The following is a 24,244-nucleotide window of genomic DNA, read 5'->3' on the forward strand; positions in this document are numbered from 1 at the left end:
CTACATCAGTGGTTTCCAACCTTTTTTAACTTGAGTACCCAATGGCAGTCAATTTCCATAAATTGTACCCCTCATATTAGTGAAATGTTTGTAATTAATATAGTTGCTGTTATCTTATCAAATGTATACGTTTTTCTCTGCCACATCTCCCATTTTTCTGTGCCCTAGGCTCTCCTCCTCTGCCTCAGGCACTCCCTGGCCCTTCTCTGCCCCAGGCTTTCCCTGCATTTCCTCTGTCCCAGGCTCTCCCTGCACTTCCTCTGCCTCAGACTCTACCTGAACATCCTCTGCCCAAGGCTCTCCCTGCTCCTACTTCCTCTGCCCCAGTCTCTCCCTGTTCCTGCTCTGCTCCTTCTTCCTCTGCCCTAGGCTCTCCATGCTCCTCCTCTGCCACATGCTCCACCTCTGCCCCAGGCTTTCCCTGCTCCTACTTCCTCTGCCCCAGGCTCTCCTGGTTTCTCTTCTGCCCAAATCCATCTCTGCTCCTCCTTCCTCTGCCCAAGGCTCACCTGCTGCTCCTCCTCATACACCAGGCTCAACCTGTTCCTCCTCATACAGCACAGGCTCTTCCAGTTCCTCCTCCACCCAAACCCATCTCTGCCCCTCCTTTCTCTGCCCAATGCTCCCCTGCTCTTCCTTATACCCCAGGCTTTCCCTCCTGGGAACCCCTGCTCTACATAAAGATGGCCTAGGCTATAAGAAGATTGCCAAGACCCCGAAGCTGAGCTTCAGCACGGTGGGCAAGACCATACAGCATTTTCACAGGACAGTGTAGCGGAGCTCCAATAGCTAACATAGCTATCTCCGCTATTCCTTCCTCTTAGCCGAAAGAAGCAGTATAATAATCCAAGACACTTTCCCCCCAGCAACTAGACGACACATAGTTCTGGGAGTCAACTGATTTTATTTTGGCCACACACGGCTTTTATGCACAGAACCCTACATGGGGTCTCCCATACAATAATACAAGGCTTTTTCTCCCAGGATCCTCTATAGACAAATATACAATAATAATAAACACCCCAAAAATACATTTTCAAAAGGGGCTAATTTGATTGCATGAGAGGTCAGAGCTTACAACCCAAATTCCTCTTTGAAGCTGGGACCCCAACAGAGACACTCTGCAAGGTCTGAGAAGTCACACACAAGTGGCCTGGAAGTCTGGCTTCAGTAAAAACTTAACTCTCTCACTCAGTGAATTACAGGGTCAGGAGATAACAGAAGGGTAAATAGGTAACCAAAGCTTGATTTATCAGTAGGCATAACAGGTTGTGTATCTTCTGTTGAGAAGTGGTGTTGCCTTTTTCAGTATAGGGTTAATAAAGTTTTTGTGTGTGGCAGTCCATTACCAGGGGTGCAACGCAAAGTCCAGTAATAAGTCCTCTTTGAAGGAGAGGTTTGGGCCGTGGAAGTGGGTCATTCTTGTGGAGTCTATCGCAGACATAGTTTAATGCAGGAGTAGGCAACCTTCAGCACTCCAAATGTTGTGGACTACATCACCCATAATGCTGGCAAAGCAGCAAAGGAGGTGAAGTCCAAAACATCTGGAGTGCCGAAGGTTGTCTATCCCTGGTTTAGGGCTTAGTGGGTTCAGGTAGTTCAGTTTTATGTTTCTTGGGAGTTTGTTGTTAGTGAGGACGTTGTGGCAGCTGATGGATGGTATATGTAGTGGACCATACCAATCTGGTATGTGTATTTCTGGTAATTTTAGGAACTGTAGGAATGGTGGGATGTCATTGAGTGATTGTATGGTGTGAGTGGTGCCCTTGTAGGAGACACTCAGTGCCAGGGGAAAGCCCCATGGGTACCCCAGGTTTCTAAAGCGGAGTTGGTCTGTGATGGGTCTCAGGATCTGGCAGTATAAGTCTGGGTAGATACTAATTGGAGCATTGTGAAATAGTAGAGGCTGTGTCAACTGCCTGAGGACCACAAGGTTTTCCCTTTTTGCATGCAAAGTAATGAAGACGGCAAATGACGTGCCTTGGTTGCCCTTTGGCTTCAGCGCACTGTGCTCTGTCAAAGTGGAGTGGTGCGTCAGCCAGTTTGCTCATTACCAATTGAATAGCTTCCTTAGAACAAGCTGGAGGTCTTCCTGATCGTTTTCTGGGATCCCCCTCACTCTGAGATTGTTGCGCCAACCTGTTATCGATGTCATTGAGGGTCTTTGTAGCATTGAGAGGTATGTTGTGGGTCTCAACAGACTCTTGAAGGGATTGTACTTTCATTTGTAGTGTATCCCTATCATCCTAGAGAGAGCTTGCCCTATCTCTATATGGCGTATGGCGGAACTAGACACTTCCAATCTCCCGAGCATGCTAGCAATGTCCTGCTTTGAGGGTAAGTTGCGGAGTATGGCTCACAGTTCTGTGTCTGGACTAGAAGGCAGCGAGCTGCTGCTTGGTGAGTCCAGTGCCATACTGGGACCAGCCAGGCTCGATTGCTGGTCCACATTGTTGCGGAAATATTTGGTGAGAGCACCAGATTTTCCTGAAGCTTATTGAGAGGCTGTGGACATTTTGGGGTGACCCACTATGTTTGTGGATCCATATGAAGCTGGATTGGTGTCTCAGGCCTGAAGGAGTTGTACTAGGACATGTCCACATCCGAACCATTTTTTTGGAATAAATAGCAGCCCCCAACTGCATTTTACCACAGTCATGGAATATGGTCTTCAAATAACTTAATTAAGGAACATTTTGAATCTTTTCATCACCAATTTTAGCCAAGTTTTAACTGTTGTGTTTACCTTATTTTACATGTATATTGAGATTTAACGATGACTTTCACATGTTACGTGTTCTACTAGTTCAGCTAGGAGCTTCCACCTATCCTAGAGGTTGTGAACAGTGCAAGTGTAAGTTGTCAAACCATTTCTAAACTGTTTGACTACATACTCTGACAGATCAACAGGACACAACTGGCACCACAGCGCATTATGGTGCTTGAAGTGTTTCTTTAACCTATACATATTGGGCTTTACTACTGCTATGCTGTCATAACATGCTAGAACGTATGTGCAACCAATCATGTCATTTGTGGTCAGTTAGAATGTGCACACAGCTGTTCCATGCTGGGGGTTATTAATAAATGTTAACACAAACATAAAATAGCATTTTTTGATAATATCTAAAAAAGTAAGGAAAGATGGACAACTTACACTCATTTGTGAGTTTTTTTAACAGGTTTTATCTGCTACAGACAAAAGGAAACTTGTTAGAACAGGTTTAACCTTATTTTTTAGACATCTGTTAAACTATGTAGCAGTATAGATGTGCAATCAAGCCATGCAAAATACGGCTAAGGCAATCTTTTTTTCTTCTTCTTCTGAAAGTTATTTGCATGACCGGTATTAAAGATACACACAAATAAGCTTGCTATCACAAAATATTAACAGATAATAGTTAGTAACCCCCAAGTAAAACTGGTTTTCAAAGACATTTCTTAAGACCGGTTATGGCAAAATAGTCTTGTTTTTACAAGCCCTCAAAATAGCTTAGTGCAAAAAAAATTAAAACAAAAACGTCAGTGTTTTGTATATTACAAGGCAATAGAAAGTGCAGCTTCAAAAAGTAGTTCTGTAGATTTAATCGACAAGTAAAAATAAGAATTCTTAGCATCCTGGAAAACTTACACTTGTCTCAGTATATTTTGTTATTTTTCTCTACGAACCACAGCGTTTTGTAAAGCACAGCATAGCTCCTCAAGGGACAATAAAATGCCAGCAGCTAAATGGCTACAACTTCCGCGCTGTTTTGCCAACCATTCACTTTGCTGTGTTTCTATGTCAAAAGTTGAAGAGAGCTATGCACAGTTAACAGCTGGAGGTCTGCATTTGAATACCCCTGAATTACAGCAACATACAGTTATATGCTTCAGTGGTCTTTTCCAAAACACAGATTTGCTCTCCTTTTGCATTGAAAATACAGTTAAGAGCATAACATATTAGAATAATACATGTCCTTAAAGCTCTCCTAATGGATACAGAGTTATTGCATTGCTTGGATCAGCAACTAGAACTATTCTGGTTCCACCAAGCTCTGCTCCAATAATCCAGTTCACCTTTTCCTCATGTTCAATACATAGCTTTGGGATGACTTCCCGGGCAGTGTCTGTCACTTGACTGACCATGTGCTTGGCTTTGGTGTGGGACGATCCAGACTTTCTCTGGTGGGGTTTTGCAAGTGGTCTTTTCGGTTCCTTTTGCCTTGCTAGCTCAATGTCCCACAGGCACACTCTGCCATCATTGCCACCAGATAGTAAGATATTCGGATAGGCTTCCTCATCCAGAAATTTGACCTGAGACACACCTTGACTGTGACTTTTAAAACACAATTCCTCCTCAAATTGATTCCCTGCAGCTTGAAAAATTTGGATATTACCATCTTCAGCACCACAGCAAAATATGTTCCCACAAGCAGACACTGACAATGAATGAGCCAAAGGTGGATTTAACATTTGTCCCTGGGTAGCTAGATTATCTCCTTTTTCATGTGACAACTGCTGGAGATTAATTATCCACAACGGACGTGCTTTCTGCATGCTCCAGTGTATAACCTAGAAAGAAATGCATAATAATTATGTGTACTAGTGCTAGAATTAACTGCAAGAACATCTGACAAACATAACATGAAAACTTGTTGCGTCTGCATAACAGTCCATGTTATTATTTTTTTTTCTTGACTGTATCTCTACATCAATTACATTTAGTCATAGGTTTGAAAAACGGGGAGATTACTAATTCCTTGAATCCCATTATCATCCTAACACTAATAGAAGAACATGTAACATGCACGTTGCTTACCATAAATACATTGATGCAAGAAGAAGATTGACATTTGAAAATTATTAACAAGTTGCAAACATATTTTACAGCACTAAATATAACAAAACCCCACAAATACAGTATTGTTGACTGACCTGCATGTCAAGTCCACAAGACAAAAGGTTCTGTGGCCGATGGGGACGAAATGAAACGGAGGAGCAAATATTGGTATGTCTAGACAGTGTCCTACTGACTTTCTTAGATTGCAGATCCAGCACTTTAACTGCTCCAGAATCATCAGCTGCTGCCAATAAGGTGTCTGATTCATTTACGGAAATGCAGTTGATTTCTTCTTTGTTGACTCTGAAATTTTCAACTGGTTCTTTAAATGCTCTAGTATCCATAACACTAAGCGAGTCCCCATGAGAGACATAAAGTCTAGTTGAGCAAACTGGAGAAAAAGCCATGCAGGTCACATCGCCACCTCCAGTAAGATGTAACTTTCCCAACGGAAGTCCTCCCTCATTCCAAAGAATAAGTTCCCCATCCTCTGCCCCAGATGAAACCACTTTTTCTTTGCTGACAGCCAAACTCAGAACAGAGTTCGAATGAGCACAATCCCATTTCACAGCCATTACTACGTTCACACAGATCTGCAAAAAGAAGACGTCAAGAAAACAATTTAATACCAATTTGAGACAACTGGAAAACAGCATTGCAATTTTAAATGTAAGATTATTGTGGAGTAATGATGTAATCTTCATCAACCATACTTTTAATATATGTATAATGGCAGATTTAAAGCCATCCTTATTTTACACTACAATGTCAGCAAATATTGCAGAATAAGCTTTTTCAAATGATTACAAAAAATTTGGATACACTTTTAAGATGAATAATATTATGAAAACTACTTTAATCTTGTAATATTTTGATATACTGATTTAAAAAAAAATATTTTACTATGAACACACACATTTAAAAATCGTAATCAACCATATTAAATTAAGACCTATGTTGAATGCAAATTATTATGATATATAGAGGGAATGCATTTTTATATTTTTAATATAGGCCAAAAAGTAAAATAGTCAGAGTTCATCCCTATATTTTTGATTCTAGTAAACTACAATCTAGGGATAGACCGATTATCGGTTTCGCCGATAGTAAGGATTTTGGTAAATATCGGTATCGGCCACTATTAACACAGATATTGCGAGATGGCTGAGACCCGGGATACAAAGGGCCAGCTCAACCGTAAGGCGGAACATGCAGGGGGGACACTAAAGGACAGGGAGGGGAGAGGTAAATTAAGGGGCCGAGATGGGAGAGAAGAGGTACACTAGGGGGACAGGGAAGGGAGAGGAACACTAAATATTCTTAAAATAATCTAAGTGGCATGTATATTTTGCGTATTTACCACTTAATAAAAAACAAAGATTTGCAAAAATAAATAAATAATAATAAACATGTTTCAGTTAACAGTAGATTTGTGTAGAAATTGTTTCTTTTTTCAAAAGGGTAAATGTACAGAATATCGGTATCGGTAAGTTATCGGCTATCGTTCTGAAAGTTCACAGATTATCGGTATCGGCCCTAAAAAAATAAATCAATATCGGTCAGTCCCTAGTACAGTCCACATGGCAGTATACAGGTTTAAATAGGAAAGCTAAGGCTACAGCTGAGTTAGAGGATTTCAGCTAATAGCCCCCCAGTCAGACACTCTGAATTGCTGTCATTTCTCTCTTTAGTAAATAGCTGCGCCAGTTCCCCGGATGTGCCAGACCCCGGGTTGGCTCTGCCTGTGAGCTCTAGGCCCTGGTTACAGACTGACCCTCCATTACCCGGAGATCCAGCTCCCTCACCACGCGTTGCCAAGGCTGACTGTAAAGACACTTCCGGTCTCCAAACCAGAAGGCATAGGCAAGGAAAACTCCGTCTCAGTACGCTGATGGCTCGCCGCGTTCCAACATCGCCAATTGGTCAATGAGCTCTGACGTCAGAGCGCGAAGTGATGGGCACGTCCTTGTGCGCATGCGCCAAGCTGCATGTCCTTTCCTTTAGGTTACTCGCTCACGTGACTCGCCCCCTCCCGTCCCTATGGACGGGTTAAACAGAGCTATACACACCAGAGACATAGTACAGCTGCATTGTTTTTGTCTGTCAACTGTCAATACAGCCAGGGATTAAACATGAAGCGTGTGGTAAAGAGCGGGTATTATGGGATCGATGTGGAGCAAGCAACTCTGGTTGCCATGGTGATTGGACCGCTGTTCCAGAATTCACATTTGGCCAGCTAACTGCAGTGATAAGAGTGCTAAACGGTAGGTGCTCATCGTGAGAGACAGTTTACACCGGGATTGAAGAGAGTTGTGTCTCTGTTACTTAGAACTCTGAGCAGGTTGTTGAGCAGTGGGGATAAAACCAGCCAATCAGCGGCTTTGTTTTCGAAGCGCTGGTGCGGTCATGGTAGGCAAACTGAAAAGAACCCGGAAAACCCTCCCGAGCGCGGGCGACGATTGGCTGCTTTGCCGCCCACGTGACTGAAAGTCGTGTTTTGATTGGGCCGAGGCTCACGTCAAGCTGCTGTGCGACGAGCGCTGTGGGGGCAGGCTCTGCAATCGCCGGGAGTGAAGAATCAGTGGGAGATGGCGGCTGCCGCTCCGCCGGCGGCACCGGCTGTTCTTCCTCCTCCACCACCTCCTCCGCCGCCAGCACCGCCAGGCTCCGGGAGGCTGCCCGGCCGCGTGCTGGAGCTGGTGTTCTCCTACCTGGAGCTGTCAGACCTCCGCAGCTGTGGCCTGGTGTGCAAGCACTGGCACCGCTGCCTGCACGGCGACGAGAACAGCGAGGTGTGGAGGAGCCTGTGCTGCCGCCTGGTGAGCGAGGAGGCCCTGCGGACCGACGTGCTGTGTAACCTGCCCAGCTACAGGGCCAAGGTGAGGTCACCGGCCATCACAGGCCCCGAGACATGTCAATATCCATGGGGCGACACCGGGAAACCTCCGCTGTGTGTGGGCTTCAGAGCTCACCCGAACCATGTGTTCAACCCCTTAATGACCAAACTTCTGGAATAAAAAGGGAATCATGGCACGTGTCCTTAAGGGGTTAAATAGAATAGAAAGTGTGACAATGCAATGTACTGGCAAATGTATAGACTGTGAGGGAAAACCCCCATTCAGAAAGGTTTCTCTCTCTCCCACCTATCAGTCAGTTCTGTGGTTTGGACTCTCTATGCTGAAGTATTGAGTGAGATGGAGAGCTGTAGAGATCTCCCACAGGCGGTCCATCTGCTTTCCATGGATCGCAACTGCAGCGCAGTTGGCGTCGCCTAGGGCGTAAAGGAACGCAGTGACTAATGTCACTCCGCTTAGAAGCTGGCGATGATGTCAGTGCGTCAATGTCACAGAATAGCAAAAGACGCAGCGGAAAGAGCTGGTGTGTTGTGATAGGGTCACTTTAAAATATGTATGGAAGATGAAATATTATGTGTGTGTGTGTGTGTGTGTGTGTAACAAAAAAAAAACTGATAACATTTGTGTCTTTTAAGACGTTGTTTATTTGACTAACAGAATTTTTTAATGACAAGCTTTTCGGGAGAACCTCCCTGTCTCAAGCATTTCTGAGCAAGACGACACATAGAATTCAAAGCTGAGTTGTGATACAGGGGTTAAAGCGACAGGAGTGCAGATAAGACACAGGTTTGATAGAAAATAGACACCATTCTTGCAGAGGGTCCTAAATATCTTTCTGAAGATCAGAATGAGGGGGAGAGGGAGAAAAAAAAATCAAGCAGACAGTGCAGAAGATGGTACACTTTATATATACACACGCGAACACATATACATTAGGGATCGACCGATTATCTGTCTGGCCGAAATTCTGTATTTTCAGAAATTTTGTATCGGCCAATAAAGATACAGATATTGCTGATAATGCAGATCAGGGTCCTGGGGGGCCCAGCACACTCTAACTTACCTTCCCAGCAGCTCCCTTCAGCTCCCCTGTCTAACTCTCGCGAGTCACGCAGCTGTCAGAGCATTATCACGGTTTACCATTGCAACGCTCCGCACTGCACGCAAGCCGTGAGAGTTAGCTAGGGGAGCTGCTGGAAAGGTAAGTAAGAGTGTGCTGGGCCCCCCAGGGAATGCCATATCCCCCCCTCTCAGGCCAGGTAAGAAGCAGGGAGGGGGGACTAAAACATAAAATATATATATATATATATATATATATATATTTATTTGTGGTGTTCGGGGCATTCTCATATGATATGGAATACTCTGGTGGAGAGAAATACAATAAAAGGAAATAGTCGGTTGAAGTGTGCCGAAACCGATGTATGCTGTAGGCCGGTAAATAAAGTGGGCTTACATAGAAAATATAGTTAATGGGAGTGGAGGGTGGGGCTGTTCGTCAAGGCCAACGAAGGTAAGTGAGGGAAAGGGGGGGGGGAGGGAGTCCCTTAAGTAGGTCTATAGCCCCTCCCACAACTTCAGGCCATGCCTTCCAATTTGTGTTCGGGGCATTCTCATATGATATGGAATACTCTGGTGGAGAGAAATACAATAAAAGGAAATAGTCGGTTGAAGTGTGCCGAAACCGATGTATGATGTAGGCTGGTAAATAAAGTGGGCAAAAAGAGAAAAGCAAGATAACCATTTATTCAGTAAACATAAGTACATATACATTATTAAGTAGACATCTTAATGAAAGCCCTCCTAATCTCTTGGACTGGGTGCGGGATGTGGGTGGCGTAAGCTGAGGACTTCCAGCGACCCAGTGTCTTAATAACATGAGCTGGTATGTCTTGGCTAGAGGCTGTGGCGGCCGCTCCTATTCTGAAGGAGTGCCCCGAGTAGCTACTAGGGTTTAAACCAAGTCTGGTGATAAGCATCCGTACGTAAAGCATGAATTTTGCCGTGGTGAGAATGGTATCGTGTATCAACAGTAGGGGTCTTGAGGGGTGTGTCTGTTTCGTGGCTAAGAAAATGTCCAGTGCTTTCACTGGGCACCACTTGTTATCAGTGGGGTAGTAGTTTATGTGAACTGGTTCCCCCATCTGACTTGTCTTAGTCTTAGGTAGGGTCAGGACGTAGTAGTCTGTGTGTTTCGTGAGATATGACATGAGGAGGCACCCTTGGTTATGTTGTTGGCCACTAATGGTGAACTCTCGTGGTCTAAGAAACCCATAAAAAGCTAGATACATGGCGGCTTTAATAACCGCGTTTGTATTGGGTTCAAATGGTGCCTGGTCGAGTAGGTTGGACAAGGATTTGAACATCCCTATGTCAATAGCCAATCTTTGTGTAGCTGGGCCGTCTGCTTTTGCTATGCCCTTCAGTAGTGTGCGGATAGGGTATGAGGTTAAGAACCCTTTGTGGTTAGGGAAGGAGTGATACATGTGGTGTTGTATCCCCATGAGGTACAGCTTAATAGTGTTATGTGAGAATTTAAGTTTAAGGTGGCAAAAAGATGCAAAAGCCATTAGTGACGATACTTCAAACCAGTTGGCTAGGTGATGGTCAGACATGAATTGTTTGTATAGGTGAAAAGCTCTGTGATATGCGTGTTGAGTGCTGGTGGATAAAGCTAATTTAGTGAGAGCGTGGCTGTGCTGAAGTAGTTCATCTACTCCATGACAAGGTCTTGGAAGGTTGGAGCTGGGGTTGCCATACAAGCTGCCGAGGGTAGGGACCGTCTGAAAGCCTGAAATTGAAAGTGAGATAGCTGGTCAGCTGCCGTATTGTATATGCCGGGAACATGAGAGCATACAATGTGGAAGTGATGGGTAGCTGCCAGCCATGTCAGTTTCCTAAGGAAGTTCATAATTGTCAAGGAGGAAGAGCGACCTTTGTTGAATGTGGCATATTGCCAGGTTATCAGAGAAACAGCGTACGGACTCACCTTCCCATAACCTACACCAAGTGACAGCTGCAGCAACTATCGGGTACACCTCAAATAGGGCTGAATTAGTGTAAAACCCCTCTATGCCCAGTGTTTCTGTTGGCCAGGTCCCCCAGAGCCATTCTGTGCCGAAAATGGCCGCATATCCTGCGGATGATGCTGCGTCTGTCCAAATGACAGGTGACCGTGAATCAAACTGTGGAAGGAACATGTTTCTACCATTCCAGTCCGAGAGGAATTTGTATCACATCTGGAGGTCAGCGGCCGCAGGACTGTCCAAGGATATGCAGGCATAGTCGTTGGTGAAGGTGGGGAACAGGGCGAGGAGCCTGGAAATGAAAGCCCTGCCCTGGGGGATTATGCGCATGGCGAAATTCAGTGAACCCAAAAGTGATTGTAGTTCTTTACGGTTGCAAGACCCCCTGTGTATGTAGTGGCTAATGTCGTGTAGGATGTGATCAATCTATGTTCTAGGGAGGCTGGACATCATTGTTGCTGAATCCAGCAGAATACCCAGAAAGTTTTATTGTGTCTGGCCCTTCAGTTTTGGTGGGTGATACGGGGACACCGAGTGCGGTGAATAGTTTGACAGCTTCATCTAGACTACGCGGGGGGTTGGTATTGCCCTTGATGAACAGAAAATCATCTAGGTAGTGTATCACATTTTGGCACCTGCAGGTATTAAGGAGGAGCCAACACAAAGCTTCTGCGAACGTGTCGAAAATCCTTGGACTACTCTTGGCCCCAAAAGTGAGTTTTGTGAAAAAGTAGTAGGCGTCTTGCCACTTAACTCCATGCAGGTGCCATAAAGAGGGGTGTATAGGTAACAATTTAAAAGCATTGACTATATCCGTCTTGCTAAGCCAGGCCTCCAACCCTGCTGACCTGATAGCTGCACTAGCGTGGTCAATAGTGGAGTATTGTAGGGAAAACTCTTCCGATGGAATCAATGAGTTTAGGCTGGGGATGGCTGAAGAGTGGGGTGCGGATAGGTCAATGATAAGCCTTTAGTTTCTCAGAATTTTTGCTGGAAACCAGCCCGATAGGGTTAGTTCCTTTATAAAAAGGCCCGATGACAAATCCCTGGTCCACTTCCAGTTGTAGCAAGGTAGTGACATCAGTAGGGTTATTTGTGGCAGACTGTAAATCGTGACACTCTAAAACCCCTGTTGGCATGTGAATGAGCCATGTGTGAAAACCCTGGGTGAGACCTGTGCATAAAAATTCCACCAGGTGTTTGGAGGGGTGAGTGGCCAGCATATGTTCAAGTACAGGAATGTTCACTGGAGACAAATAAGGTTTCTGGAACATTTTATTTGGGCACATAGATTTCGCATGTGCCCGGAAACAGTGTGAGCATACGGCAATAAGCGGCAAGCGATGTAACCGCAGGAGCCCTGATTGAAATTATTGCAAATTTGTGATTTGCCTAGGTACACTACCGGCCGACCCAATTTGTCTCTGGTCTGTTTCTCAGCATTAAGGGGATGCTGTAAGGATGCGCTGGGAGCGCTGTCCGGGCAGAGTGGGCACAAATAAGCTGTGTGAGCGGGTGACGTACATATGGCACAAGCTGGTGTCCTAAGCCCCACGAAGTGTCTGAGGAACAGCTCGTTGTCCAGTTGGCTCCAATCCATCTGGATGCCATACTGGGACAATGTGGCTGACACTTTTGATGAAAAGGACTTGTGATAGTCATAAAAAGTATAACCACCATACTTATGACCCAGGTCCACCAGCTTCTGCATATATAGGTCGAGTTCCTCTCTCCTATGGGGATGAACTGTGCACAGAATATCCCGAAAGATACCGAAAGATGTAACAAAATCGGGAATGGTCAATTTCTTACTGAGTCTGGGGTCTCTGGCTTTTAAAACAACAGAGATGTCCCCGTAGTCGTAAGAACGGGGGTTGTTGGATATACACGTAAGATTGTATAACTGAACCGTAGTCAGGGTTTAGGGTGTGACTGCAGTTATTGCTGACCCCCTTTCAGACACTTGTTCCCTGAAAAGTTACATGTTTTATGGAGGTTAAAGAGGGGGAAAAAAAAAAAAAAAATATATATATATATATATATATATATATATATATATATGTATGTATGTATTTGCAGGGGTTATTATATACCAATTGAAGTTCTATAATAAGCAGCTTGTATTATAACCTCTAAATCACCTGTAACAAAATGCATACACCATTGTCACTATAACGCCACATATATGCTTAAACAGTATTCTATATGCAGTCTTATACGGAATTTAACATGATATATGACCCAAAATAGCAGCCTGTGATTGCCATCATTACGCAGCCCAGAACCCCCTTCCACCTTAACCTAGATTGATTTGTAAGGGGTTAAATCGGGACAACCCAGCTCTCTCCCCCCCCCCCCCCCCCTTCCTGTGTGATACCGGTGGAACAGGGACTCCTATAGGAGTCTGTGTAACCTGTGCCGTGTAGTGCACACAATCAACCCCTACTTCCCCTTTAACATCTTAAGAGCCGGCGGGAACAGGGACTCATTACGGTGATGGAGTCTCTGTACCTGTCCCCGAGCCGTGCTGCCCAGTTAGCAGAGCATGCCCCCCATGGCTTACCGCCCCTCTCGAGCAGGAGGGTCGGTTGGGCCGGGTTGCTGGCGTTGCTCGGGCCGGGTTGGAGCGCAGGTCAGGCTGCCGGTGTGTAGCATGACGTCGAAAAAGCAACGCGTCACACCGGAAGTGACGTGCCGTAACAGGAGACCGGAAGGGAAGGATGCCGGAAAGTTGCCGGATACTGTTCGTCTAGACCAACGAAGGTAAGTGAGGGAAAGGGGGGAGTCCCTTAAGTAGGTCTATAGCCCCTCCCACAACTTCAGGCCATGCCTATAGATATAGATAGATAGATAGATAGAAACCATGCAAACCTCCTCCAAATACCCTGCAGTTTATCCAACTCTACCAAAATTCAGTGTGCACTCTGGAATGCTCGCTCCATTTGTACTAACATCAAATCTACAGCTATACATGACCTCATCATCTCTAACTCGCTCACAATATTGGCACTCACTGAGACCTGGCTGTCCCCATCCGATACCGCTACTCCTGCTTCTTTATGTTTCGGTGGTCTACAGTTCTCCCATACTCCTAGACTCGACTGTAAAGGAGGTGGTGTAGGTATCCTTCTCTCCCCTCAATGCACCTTTCAACCTATCCTCCCTGCCCCTGCCCTATCCTTTACTTCCTTTGAAGTTCACACTGTACGCCTTTTTAAGCCCACTCCTTTAAGAATTGCCATCATCTATCGCCCCCCCCGGTCACCCTAAACTATTTATTGAACACTTTTCCTCCTGGTTACCCCATTTTCTTTCCTCTAGCACTCCCTCTCTCACACTTGGGGACTTCAATATCCCTATCAACAAGCTCAACTGCCCTGATGCCTCCCGTCTGCTCTCTGTAACCTCCTCCTTTGGACTCACACAGATTTCCTCCTCCGCAACTCACACTGCAGGAAACACTCTTGACCTCATCTTCACCAATCTCTGTACCACCTCTGATCTCTCCACTGATCCATTTTCTTTGTCTGACCACCATCTGCTAACATTTAACATCTGCATACCTCATACCAAAATTTCAACACCATCAACTCTCCAACCTCGCAGAAACCTCAACTCCCTCGATCTCCAGCACTTCTCCACCACACTCCTGTTACCCATCTCAAATCTCAACTGCCCTAACTCTGCAACCTCACTCTACAACTCCACTCTCTCCTCTCAACTTGACATCATGGCACCTCCTACAGTTAAACGCAGCAAGCGCCCCCAACTACAACCCTGGCACACTAAGCTGACCCGTTACCTCCAAAAATGTTCCAGAACTGCTGAACGCTGCTGGAGAAAGTCTCACTCTGCATCTGACTTTGTCCACTATAAATTTATGCTGCGCTCCTACAGCATGGCTCTTTCCTCTGCAAAAGTAAACTACTTCAAAACCCTCATAAGCACACTGTCCCATCAACCCAAACACCTGTTTCACACTTTTGATGCTCTTCTTCGCCCTGTGACTACCCCTCCTTCCACCACCTTGTCCGCCACAAACTTTGCATCTCATTTCACTGAGAAGATCTCTACAATCAGGAAAGAGATCTCTAATCTCTCTCCTTCCCCTATCATTATATCACCCAACCCCACTCCCCCTGCCATCCTATGCACATTTGCACCTGCTACAGCACAAAAGGTTTCTGCACTGCTCCTGTCCTCCCGCCCCACCACCTGCTCTCTCGATCCTATTCCCTTGCATCTCATCCGCACTTTGTCTCCCTCTCTTGCTCTTCCTCTCGCTAGCATTTTCAATCTCTCCCTTTCCTCTGGCACATTTCCCTCACCCTTCAAACATGCAACCGTAACCCCGATTCTGAAAAAGCCCAACCTTGATCCCAACTCCCCATCCAACTACCGCCCTATCTCGCTACTCCCATTTGCCTCCAAGATCCTCGAGAGTTGTGTACGCCAGATTGACAGACTTTCTCGAATCCAACTCTCTGCTTGACCCCCTTCAGTCTGGATTCCGCGCTGGTCACTCTGTCGAAACTGCTGTGACCAAAGTATCCAACGACTTAATTGCTGCTAAATCTCACGGCCAATACTCTATCCTAATCCTCCTTGATCTTTCTGCCGCATTTGACACTGTTGATCATCAACAGCTTCTTCACATTCTTCGTAACTTTGGTCTACGGGATACTGCTCTCTCCTGGTGCTCCTCCTACCTCTCCCAGCGCTCTTTCAGTGTTTCTTTCTCTGGTTCTGCCTCTTCTCACCAACCCATCTCTGTCGGCGTCCCCCAAGGATCTGTCCTCGGCCCCCTATTGTTCTCTATCTATACTGCCTCCCTTGGTAAACTCATCAGCTCCTTTGGTTTCCAATATCATTTATATGCAGATGACACGCAAATCTACCTGTCCTCCCCTGATCTCTCTCCGCCCACCTTGACTTGTGTTTCTGACTGCCTCTCTGCTATTTCCAACTGGATGGCTGCTCACTTCCTTAAACTCAACCTGTCCAAAACAGAACTTCTAGTTTTTCCTCCCTCAAGTGCTGCTACTCCTGTTGTCTCCATCCAAGTCAACGGCGCTACTATCACCTCTACCTCGCAGGCTCGCTGCCTAGGGGTTCTTTTCGATTCTGACCTCTCTTTTACTCCCCATGTCCAATTGATAGTCAAATCCTGTCGCTTCCAACTCAAGAACATAGCGCGCATCCGCCCATATCTAACGCCGGACGTGGCTAAGATATTGGTTCATGCTGTTGTTCTCTCTCGCCTCGACTACTGCAATCCCCTTCTGACCGGTCTTACATGTTCCCAGCTTGCACCGCTGCAATCTGTAATGAACGCGGCTGCGAGGCTTATTTTCCTGTCCGGTCGCACCTCCCACGCCTCCACGCTCTCAGTCCATGCATTGGCTTCCAGTTAGATATAGGGCCCAATTCAAAATTCTGACACTTGCTTACAAATCCCTACATAATGCTGCTCCAACATACCTATCCTCCCTCATACACAAGTATGTCCCGTCAAGACCCCTGCGCTCATCCCAAGACCTACGCCTATCCTCTGCCCGGATCCCCACCTCTGACGCTCGCCTTCAAGACTTCTCTAGGGCTGCACCTATTCTGTGGAACTCCCTTCTCTCCTCAATCAGACTTTCACCCAGCCTCCACTCCTTCAAAAAATCTTTGAAAACTCACTTCTTCGTTAAAGCGTATCAATTACACTGTCAGCAGGCTTCTCATCCCCCACCCCATGACTCCTTTCCTGCAACTGTCAAAAATGACCTACCAAGCACTCAATAAACCCTTCTCTAACAAACTATTTAATTCCCCTACTTTAACCCGTTTGTGTCACTATACCCCACTCCCTCTAGCATGTAAGCTCATTGAGCAGGGCCCTCAACCCCCTCTGTTCCTGTACGTCCAGTGGTCTGATCTCAATTATGTGTCTGTTAGTCCACCCATTGTACAGCGCTATGGAATTTGTTGGCGCTATATAAATAATAAAATAATAATAATAATACACACACACACACCCACAACAATAAAATCTACAGAATTAAACTTTCATACTCCTGCACATCCAGCAATGTGGTATACATGATTCAATGTACCAAACGCCACCTAGGATGCTACATTGGGGAAACTACCCAGCAAATAAATGGCTGAATGAATATGCACAGACACACTATTAAACACCACAAAGAAGAATCCTACTGCATTCCTGTGGGACACCACTTTACCCAGCCTGGCCACTCACTGAAGGACCTAAAAGCAAAAGTACTGAAAGGGGTTTTTAAAAATATCCAAGAAAGAAAAATGTTTGAAACCAGAATGAAAAATCAAATTGTTTAACAGCAAGAATAGAAGACTAAATATTGATTTCCTGTCCCACTACCAATACTTTACATGAACACTCCCCCAGTATTATCTTACTGTTCTGTCATATGTATCACACATTCCAATATGTTCTATCAATATATAAGCACGGGTAGACCTGTGCTTTCCCATAATCTTATGCATGTATGCTTATATATGTGACCATGCATTTATATTTGTGTGTGTGTGTGTATAGCAGTGACCCAGTAAGCACCTGTAATGGCTAACAAAAAAAGAGAGGGGGTGGGAGAATCAGTAAGGAGTCTTTGGACTAAGATGGTAGGGCATGAATCCAGGAGTAAGTAACTTGGAAAAAAAGAGAGAAACTAAGTTTTTAGCCCAAATATTTTAATAATATGAAACCTTTTATTATAGTAGTCAATAAGATGGTTCTGGTGACTATAGTGTCTCTTTAACCCTTTAAGTCCGGAGGACGTACTATTACGCCACGCAGAAACCGGCTCTAAACGCCGGCGGGCGTAATAGTACGTCCTCGCTTTTATTGCCGCCCACGTGGCCGGCGGTATTCTCCCGCTGCAGATCGCGGTCGGGGGGGATGCCTGGCCCCCCGGGCAACCCCCCCTGTGGCCGGTGACCGCGATCTGCAGTCTCTGATCGCAGTGACAGGCTGTCACTGCGACCAGTATTCAGCATGTGTCAGCCGATTTCAAATCGGCTGACACATGCGGCCGGCGGCTTTCCCCTTCTGCAGATCGCGGTCGGGGGACTTACCTGGCCCCCCAGGCAGTCCCCCTGGGGTCAGTGACCGCGATCTGCTAGGTCTGAGATCGCAGTGACAGGCTGTCACTGCGATCTCAGAGCGCTCTGATCGCAGTGACAGCCTGTCACTGCGATCAGTGTTACATGTGTCAGCCTATTGGCTGACACATGTAACTGGCACAGTGATCCCCCTGCAGATTGGAAGGGGGGAGTGCTTGTACCACCCAGGCACTCCCCCCTGTGGTCAATTACCCAATCTGCAGGAGGTGATCACAGTGACAGGCAGTCACTGTGATCACTGATCCTGTGTGTCAGCCAGTGATGTGACATCACTGGCTGACACTGTCTCTGCCCCCTGTCCTGTAAAAAAAATAAAATATTAGTTCAAAAAATAAATAAAAAAAATTACAGTTACAAATAAAATATACTTAGATCATATATATTATATATATATGATCTAAGTATATATATATATATATATATATATACACATACACACATTTACACATACACGACGTGTATTTAAATATTAATATATATATATATATATATATTAATATCAAATTACACGTAGACTGATACTGATTAAATATATATATAATTATTGTTATATATATATATTTATATATAATATAAAAAATATATATATGTAAATACGTAAAAAAATAAAATTAAAAAAATATTTATAAATAATTAAAAAATATATAGATGTGTGTTATTTCGTTCTAACTGTATTGTGATAATAATATATATATTTATATCAAAATACACGTAGAACAAAATAATATATATCATAATATATATATCTATATACATAAATATATACGTATATATCACTATATATACCTATATATAAATAAAAATATCAAAAAAAATTATATATATATATACGTATATATACACATATGTATATATATACATATATTAATTCTACACATATATTTATGTAATAATTTTACATAATTAGGTATCCTAATTAATTACAATTAGCGGGACCTGCCTGACAACCCATGCCGAAAGTATAGGGAATTTAATTTGCTAGCACTATATTTAACCCTATAACTTTCCAAGACACCATAAAACCTGTACATGGGGGGTACTGTTTTACTCGGGAGACTTTGCTGAACACAAATATTAGTGTTTCAAAACAGTAAAATGTATTACAACGATGATATCGCCAGTAAAAGTGACGTTTTCTGCATTTTTCACGCACAAACAGCACTTACACGGACGATATTATTGCTGCAATACTTTTAACTGTTTTGAAATACAAATATTTGTGTTGAGCGAAGTCTCCCGAGTACAACAGTACCCCTCATGTACAGGTTTTATGGTGTTTTCAAAAGTTACAGCGTCAAATATAAGGCTTGTGTTTCAGTTTTTTCACATTAAAATTCGCCAGATTGCTTACGTTGCCTTTGTGACCCTATGGTAGCCCAAGAATGAAAATTACCCCTATGATGGCATACCATTTGCAATAGTAGACAACCCAAGGTATTGCAAATGGGGTTTGTCCAGACTTTTTTAGTAGCCACTTAGTCACAAACACTGGCCAAAATTGGCGTTTTTTGCATTTTTCACACACAAACAAATACTAACGCTAACTTTGGCCAGTGTTTGTGACCAAATGGCTACTAAAAAAGACTGGACATACCCCATTTGCAATACCTTGGGTTGTCTACTATTGCAAATGGTATGCCATTATGGGTGTAAATTTAATTCCTGGGCTACTATACAGTCTCAAAGGCAACGTAACCAATCTGTCGAATTTCAATTTCAAATGTAACACGCTATATTTGACCCTGTAACTTCCCAAAACACCATAAAACCTGTATATAGGGGGTACTGTTTTACACGTGAGACATCGCTGAATACAAATATGTGTATTGCATTGCAGTAAAAGCAACAGTATTATGACATTCACAGTTAAAATGTCACATAGAACTAAAAAAAAATAAAAAAATCTTTTTTTCTCCCATTTTTTTATATATTTTTTATATTAAATTATGTTCAATACCTAAATATTTAATGTTAAATGAAAGCCCTGTTTCCCCTGAATAAAATGATATATAATAAGGGGGGATGCATTTCATATGAAAGAGGTGAATTACGGTTGGACAGACATATAGCGCAAATGCCAGGTTTTGTTTACGTTTTGTTCTGTTCACAACTTGTACATTTGGCTGCGGTGTTAAGGGGTTAATAACGAACATTTTGTGCTTTGTTTCTTTCTACATAGGTGCGTGCCTTCCAGCATGGTTTCAGCTCAAGTGACTGCTCCCGAAATGTCTACATTAAAAAAAATGGCTTTACCCTCCACCGGAATCCCATAGCTCAGAGCACAGATGGTGCACGCACCAAAATTGGATTCAGTGAAGGTCGCCATGCATGGGAGGTGTGGTGGGAAGGTCCACTGGGCACAGTGGCTGTGATTGGCATAGCAACAAAACGGGCCCCGATGCAATGTCAGGGCTATGTCGCCCTTTTAGGGAGTGATGACCAGAGCTGGGGATGGAATCTTGTAGATAATAATCTACTGCATAATGGGGAAGTAAACGGAAGCTTTCCCCAGTGCAACAATGCTCCTAAATATCAAGTAAGTGCACTAAAATATTGTAAATATTTGTGCCCCTTATCTGTATTCATATTATGGTAATTAAAATAGGTTTACATATTTCATTTTGTAAAACTTTTGTGGCATCCAAGTGCTCATCACTATAGGCAAATCAGTTTATTTTAAAGCCCTTCTCTCTTCTTGAGAGCCTATTATATTGTTTCTCAATCTTTTTTTTTTTTTTTTTTTTACGTGTGTGTATGTGTCATAATGTTTAGTCATGTTTCCAAGATGCTCATAGCATACATTTATTTTAAAGCAGGTATGTTATGTCTATTCTATTTTTTGTTTCCCATTGACCTGTCTCTAATGCTAATCCTGTACTTCTATGGATTCCATTTTTATGTCTGCTTTCAATAGTTCCTTTTTTTTTTCTCCCCATACAGATTGGTGAAAGGATCAGAGTTATCTTAGATATGGAAGACAAGACATTGGCTTTTGAGCGTGGATATGAGTTCTTGGGCGTGGCTTTTAGAGGACTGCCAAAAGCATGCCTTTATCCAGCAGTGTCTGCCGTATATGGCAACACAGAAGTGACTTTAGTGTACTTAGGAAAGCCTTTGGATGGATAATTGTCTCCAGGAGACAGCTTTGAAAGAACCGGAGACAGTGCACTGTGCATGTGATGAAGAAGAAACCATGACCCATGCTACTGGTGTCCACAGGAAAGAAGTACCACTGATTAGAGGAACACTCTTTCTTGCATGGAAGATTCTCCAATCCACCATTTATAGAATGGATAAAAAAAAAAAAATCAGAATGGTTCTTAACAGTATGAATGGAAACCAAGGATAGTTTTATTTTATATATTTTTTCCATCCCCAGGTGTTGTGGTTGAGTTTCGTGTTGGTTTGGTGGTTGTGGAAAGGAAAGAAGTGTTACACCACTGTGATCTGTGGAAATGCAGGGATGAGAAGTCATGCTTTTAACGTTCCTTGTTACCTATCTCCAGATAGAATCTTGGAGTGTGAAGTTCTATTTTAATCCTGATTTTATCTGAAATATGCTGGGCCTTACCTGTCCCAGAATTTAAATGGTGTTTTTATTCATGCAGCTGTTTATATACACATTTTTATGAAATATGTATTAAATACCTTGTGTTCTTTTCCTCCTACCCTATTATTTATTTTTTTTATTCTGCAAGAGGTAAACTTTGAGGTTAGTTTGGAATAAATGTCATATAATGTTTTTCCTTTTTCCAATTCTTGTTTAAATTCTTCCAAATAGGTGTCTACTGGAGTCTTCAGTTATTGATAAAATGCACTTTTTCTAGTCCTTGTGGGGTTATTTTTTAATTTTTAATTTTTTTTTGTATTTAGTTCATTCAGCAAAGAAATCATGTAATGTGTTAACCTTATTTTACAAAAAATGTTTGATCGTCCTAAGTCTAAATCATGCATTTTAAAATGGTATGTTCTATTTTAATTGATAACCAGTACAGTTTTATCAAGATTCATGTTGGTAACTGTGCAGACGTTGCCCTTTTTACCTTGTGGAAAGAAATGGATAGTGACAGACTCTCCTTAACGTGTATTCACTGCTATTTGAGTAAAGCTTTTATTCTCAAGCTTGCTTATTCAGGAGAAATACATAATTGATTGGTAAAAACAGTGGGTATCGAGACCTTGTGGTGTATGTTTTTGTTTTTTTGTATTTGAATGTTTTATTTGATGTCCTAGAACAATTTTTTTTGTACTTTTTTTTTTTTTTTTTTTTTTTTTTAAATGAAGTTATGGTGCCAGGAGGTCCCGGGGAACGTCTTACTTTAGGTGTGAAATCATTAACGAATGTTTGACTCCAAGTTTTGGAACCTGATGCTTGATCATGGTGAAAAGTCATTAATTAACTTTTTTTTTATATATATATATATTTTTCTGAATGGGGAGCTAGTCATAGACAGAGAGAGTCAGCCCCACATTGGCCTTGCCCAAGGTTTCCTAGCCATTCTTTCAGGTAATATACACCAGGACATGCTAGCATCATAACAACTTTACCTTATTGAAGTAGTTATAGTGTCTAGAGTGGTCCTTAAATTTGGAATTCAACCTGTTTTCTCCATTTAAAGACCAGAGTAGCCAAACTGGAAACTTTGAGTGAGTTGATTTTATGCAACTAAAACATAGTTTATAGCAAGAACAATGTTACTTACACATTCTGATTTCTAAACAATTTAACTTTATTTAATTGTTTAAAGACACATTACTGTGAGTATTATTGCTGTGCATCTCTTTTATACACTCAGATCAACAATATAGAGCTTGTATAAAACAGGAGCATTTGGTGAGAAAAGAGGATTTGGGGTCCAAAATAATGACTCTCCCCCTTAAATAGGGACATTTGGGAGGTATGCTTTCAGTCTCATTATAATGAGTAACCCTATCTGTGTAGTTTGTTTTTTATTTGGGGGGGGGGGGGGGGGTTATATATATAAATATGAGGAAACTATAGTAACACTGTCACGCAGAGTGCTTCCTATATCCTGCCCTAATGAACTAGCAGACTTTTTATATTGGTAATTTTATTGATTACTCTCCACCATTAAGTCATTAATGCACTACCAGAGCGCCGCCATATTTTCAGAGGACCTTCCACATGCACTTTTCGGGTAGTACTTCCACTAGGGTGCTCCAAAACAGGGAGGGTTCCAGCCCAGAACAATACAGTGGAACAAAAAAGTAGGTTTGGGCACACCCAATAGTTTATTCAACAGGTAGACTTTATTGTGGAGTAAAAAAAAAATTGACATTTTGTGCTTTGTTCCACTGATATTTTACAGCATGGCTGTGTATTCTCTCTAATTGCTACATCATCAGCATATTATATGGAAGTGTGCCATTCAAAATGCCTTCAAATGACTGCAGTCTTCTGCCACATTGAGCGCATGAATTAAGTAACTCGCCAAACAGCATAACCACTACAGTATGCTGTACTGGTTATGGTGCCAGCAGAGCCTTGGCTCCCTCCCCCAACACATCCCCTAGTGAATGTAGTCAGACTGTTTGAACTTCTTACCTAGATTCATATGGGGCACTTCTCCCACCCTCCAATATAGCTTCCTCTCTTGCCAGAAGCTTTCGTCTGAGCTTAGTCTAGTGGCGCAGAGCTTGGCTGATTGGCCTATAGTGATTAGCTTATGCTGCCAGACAATGAGCTAGCCCTGCACTGTGGGGGGGAGAGGAGGTGGGTGTGGCGCTGGGGAACCTCAGGTAAAAAAATAAAAATCACACCGTTCTAAAACTTTTTAACTACTTAAATTGGGACGGTGCCAGGCATCATAACTACTACAGCGCACTGTAGTGTTAATTCTCTTTGGAGTCTTTCTTTTAAAGAGGCACTCTTGGCAACATCACCTCTACAGAAAGCCTCTTCAGAGGAGGGTTTTTTTTTTTTTTGTCTCTGGATACTATTCCCCAGATTTTTGTCATGTGTCTAATTATTAGTGCAGGGTTTGACAAATGTGTGTTGAATCTAGGAGCCAAGGTTGTTTGGTTTTTTTTGTGTCCTTTTTTTTTTTTTTTAACCAACAAAACTTTGTTTTTAATGATGCAATAATAGATCTTAAAGGAACAATTTAGTCACCAGAATCACTACAGCTTAATATAGTGGTTCCGGTGTCTATAGCCTGTTCTTGTAAATTGCAAATTTCTCTGAAAGGCAGTGTTTACATTGAGCCTAGTAACACCTATAGTGGCAGTCACTGAGCATCTTGGCACACTGTATGGAGCCACTGAACATTCCCCTTTATGAGTGAATGCTGCGACCGGCATAAGTGAAAAAAGGGTGAGTAAAACCCCTTTACCATGTGATTTGAAGAGGACCAGTCACCTACATAGTTTAACAC

At 43.1% G+C, this 24,244-nt stretch overlaps 2 protein-coding genes across 3 annotated transcripts; one reads left to right on the forward strand and one right to left on the reverse strand.

Moving 5' to 3' along the window:
- Positions 1–2,623: 2,623 nt before the first annotated feature.
- On the reverse strand, positions 2,624–6,794 carry WDR53 (WD repeat domain 53). 2 transcript variants are annotated; one of them, XM_063442267.1, is made up of 3 exons: positions 6,607–6,794; positions 4,918–5,415; positions 2,624–4,554 (listed from the first exon to the last, which is right to left on the reverse strand). In XM_063442267.1, exons 2-3 carry the CDS (start codon positions 5,395–5,397, stop codon positions 3,961–3,963), a joined length of 1,074 nt encoding a protein of 357 aa, XP_063298337.1. In that variant the 5' UTR covers positions 5,398–5,415; positions 6,607–6,794; the 3' UTR covers positions 2,624–3,960. The 2 variants fall into 2 exon arrangements, with proteins under 2 accessions (XP_063298337.1, XP_063298338.1); XM_063442268.1 differs by having other exon boundaries at positions 6,597–6,794.
- Positions 6,795–7,241: 447 nt separating this feature from the next.
- On the forward strand, positions 7,242–21,125 carry FBXO45 (F-box protein 45). The gene is made up of 3 exons (XM_063440914.1): positions 7,242–7,701; positions 20,029–20,385; positions 20,790–21,125. Exons 1-3 carry the CDS (start codon positions 7,411–7,413, stop codon positions 20,973–20,975), a joined length of 834 nt encoding a protein of 277 aa, XP_063296984.1. The 5' UTR covers positions 7,242–7,410; the 3' UTR covers positions 20,976–21,125.
- The last annotated feature ends 3,119 nt before the right edge of the window (positions 21,126–24,244 follow it).

Source organism: Pelobates fuscus, chromosome 2 (assembly GCF_036172605.1).
Source record: "Pelobates fuscus isolate aPelFus1 chromosome 2, aPelFus1.pri, whole genome shotgun sequence".
NCBI lineage: Eukaryota > Metazoa > Chordata > Amphibia > Anura > Pelobatidae > Pelobates > Pelobates fuscus.

What these genes read in the sequence shown, in the direction of transcription:
- FBXO45 (XM_063440914.1), top strand. Translation starts at nt 7,411, where the DNA reads ATGGCGGCTGCCGCTCCGCCGGCGGCACCGGCTGTTCTTCCTCCTCCA. An exon ending in TGCCCAGCTACAGGGCCAAG is followed by an intron (nt 7,702 to 20,028) that starts GTGAGGTCACCG and finishes CTTTCTACATAG; the next exon opens with GTGCGTGCCTTCCAGCATGG. An exon ending in ACAATGCTCCTAAATATCAA is followed by an intron (nt 20,386 to 20,789) that starts GTAAGTGCACTA and finishes CTCCCCATACAG; the next exon opens with ATTGGTGAAAGGATCAGAGT.
- WDR53 (XM_063442267.1), bottom strand. Translation starts at nt 5,397, where the DNA reads ATGGCTGTGAAATGGGATTGTGCTCATTCGAACTCTGTTCTGAGTTTG. An exon ending in CTTGTGGACTTGACATGCAG is followed by an intron (nt 4,555 to 4,917) that starts GTCAGTCAACAA and finishes ATTTCTTTCTAG; the next exon opens with GTTATACACTGGAGCATGCA.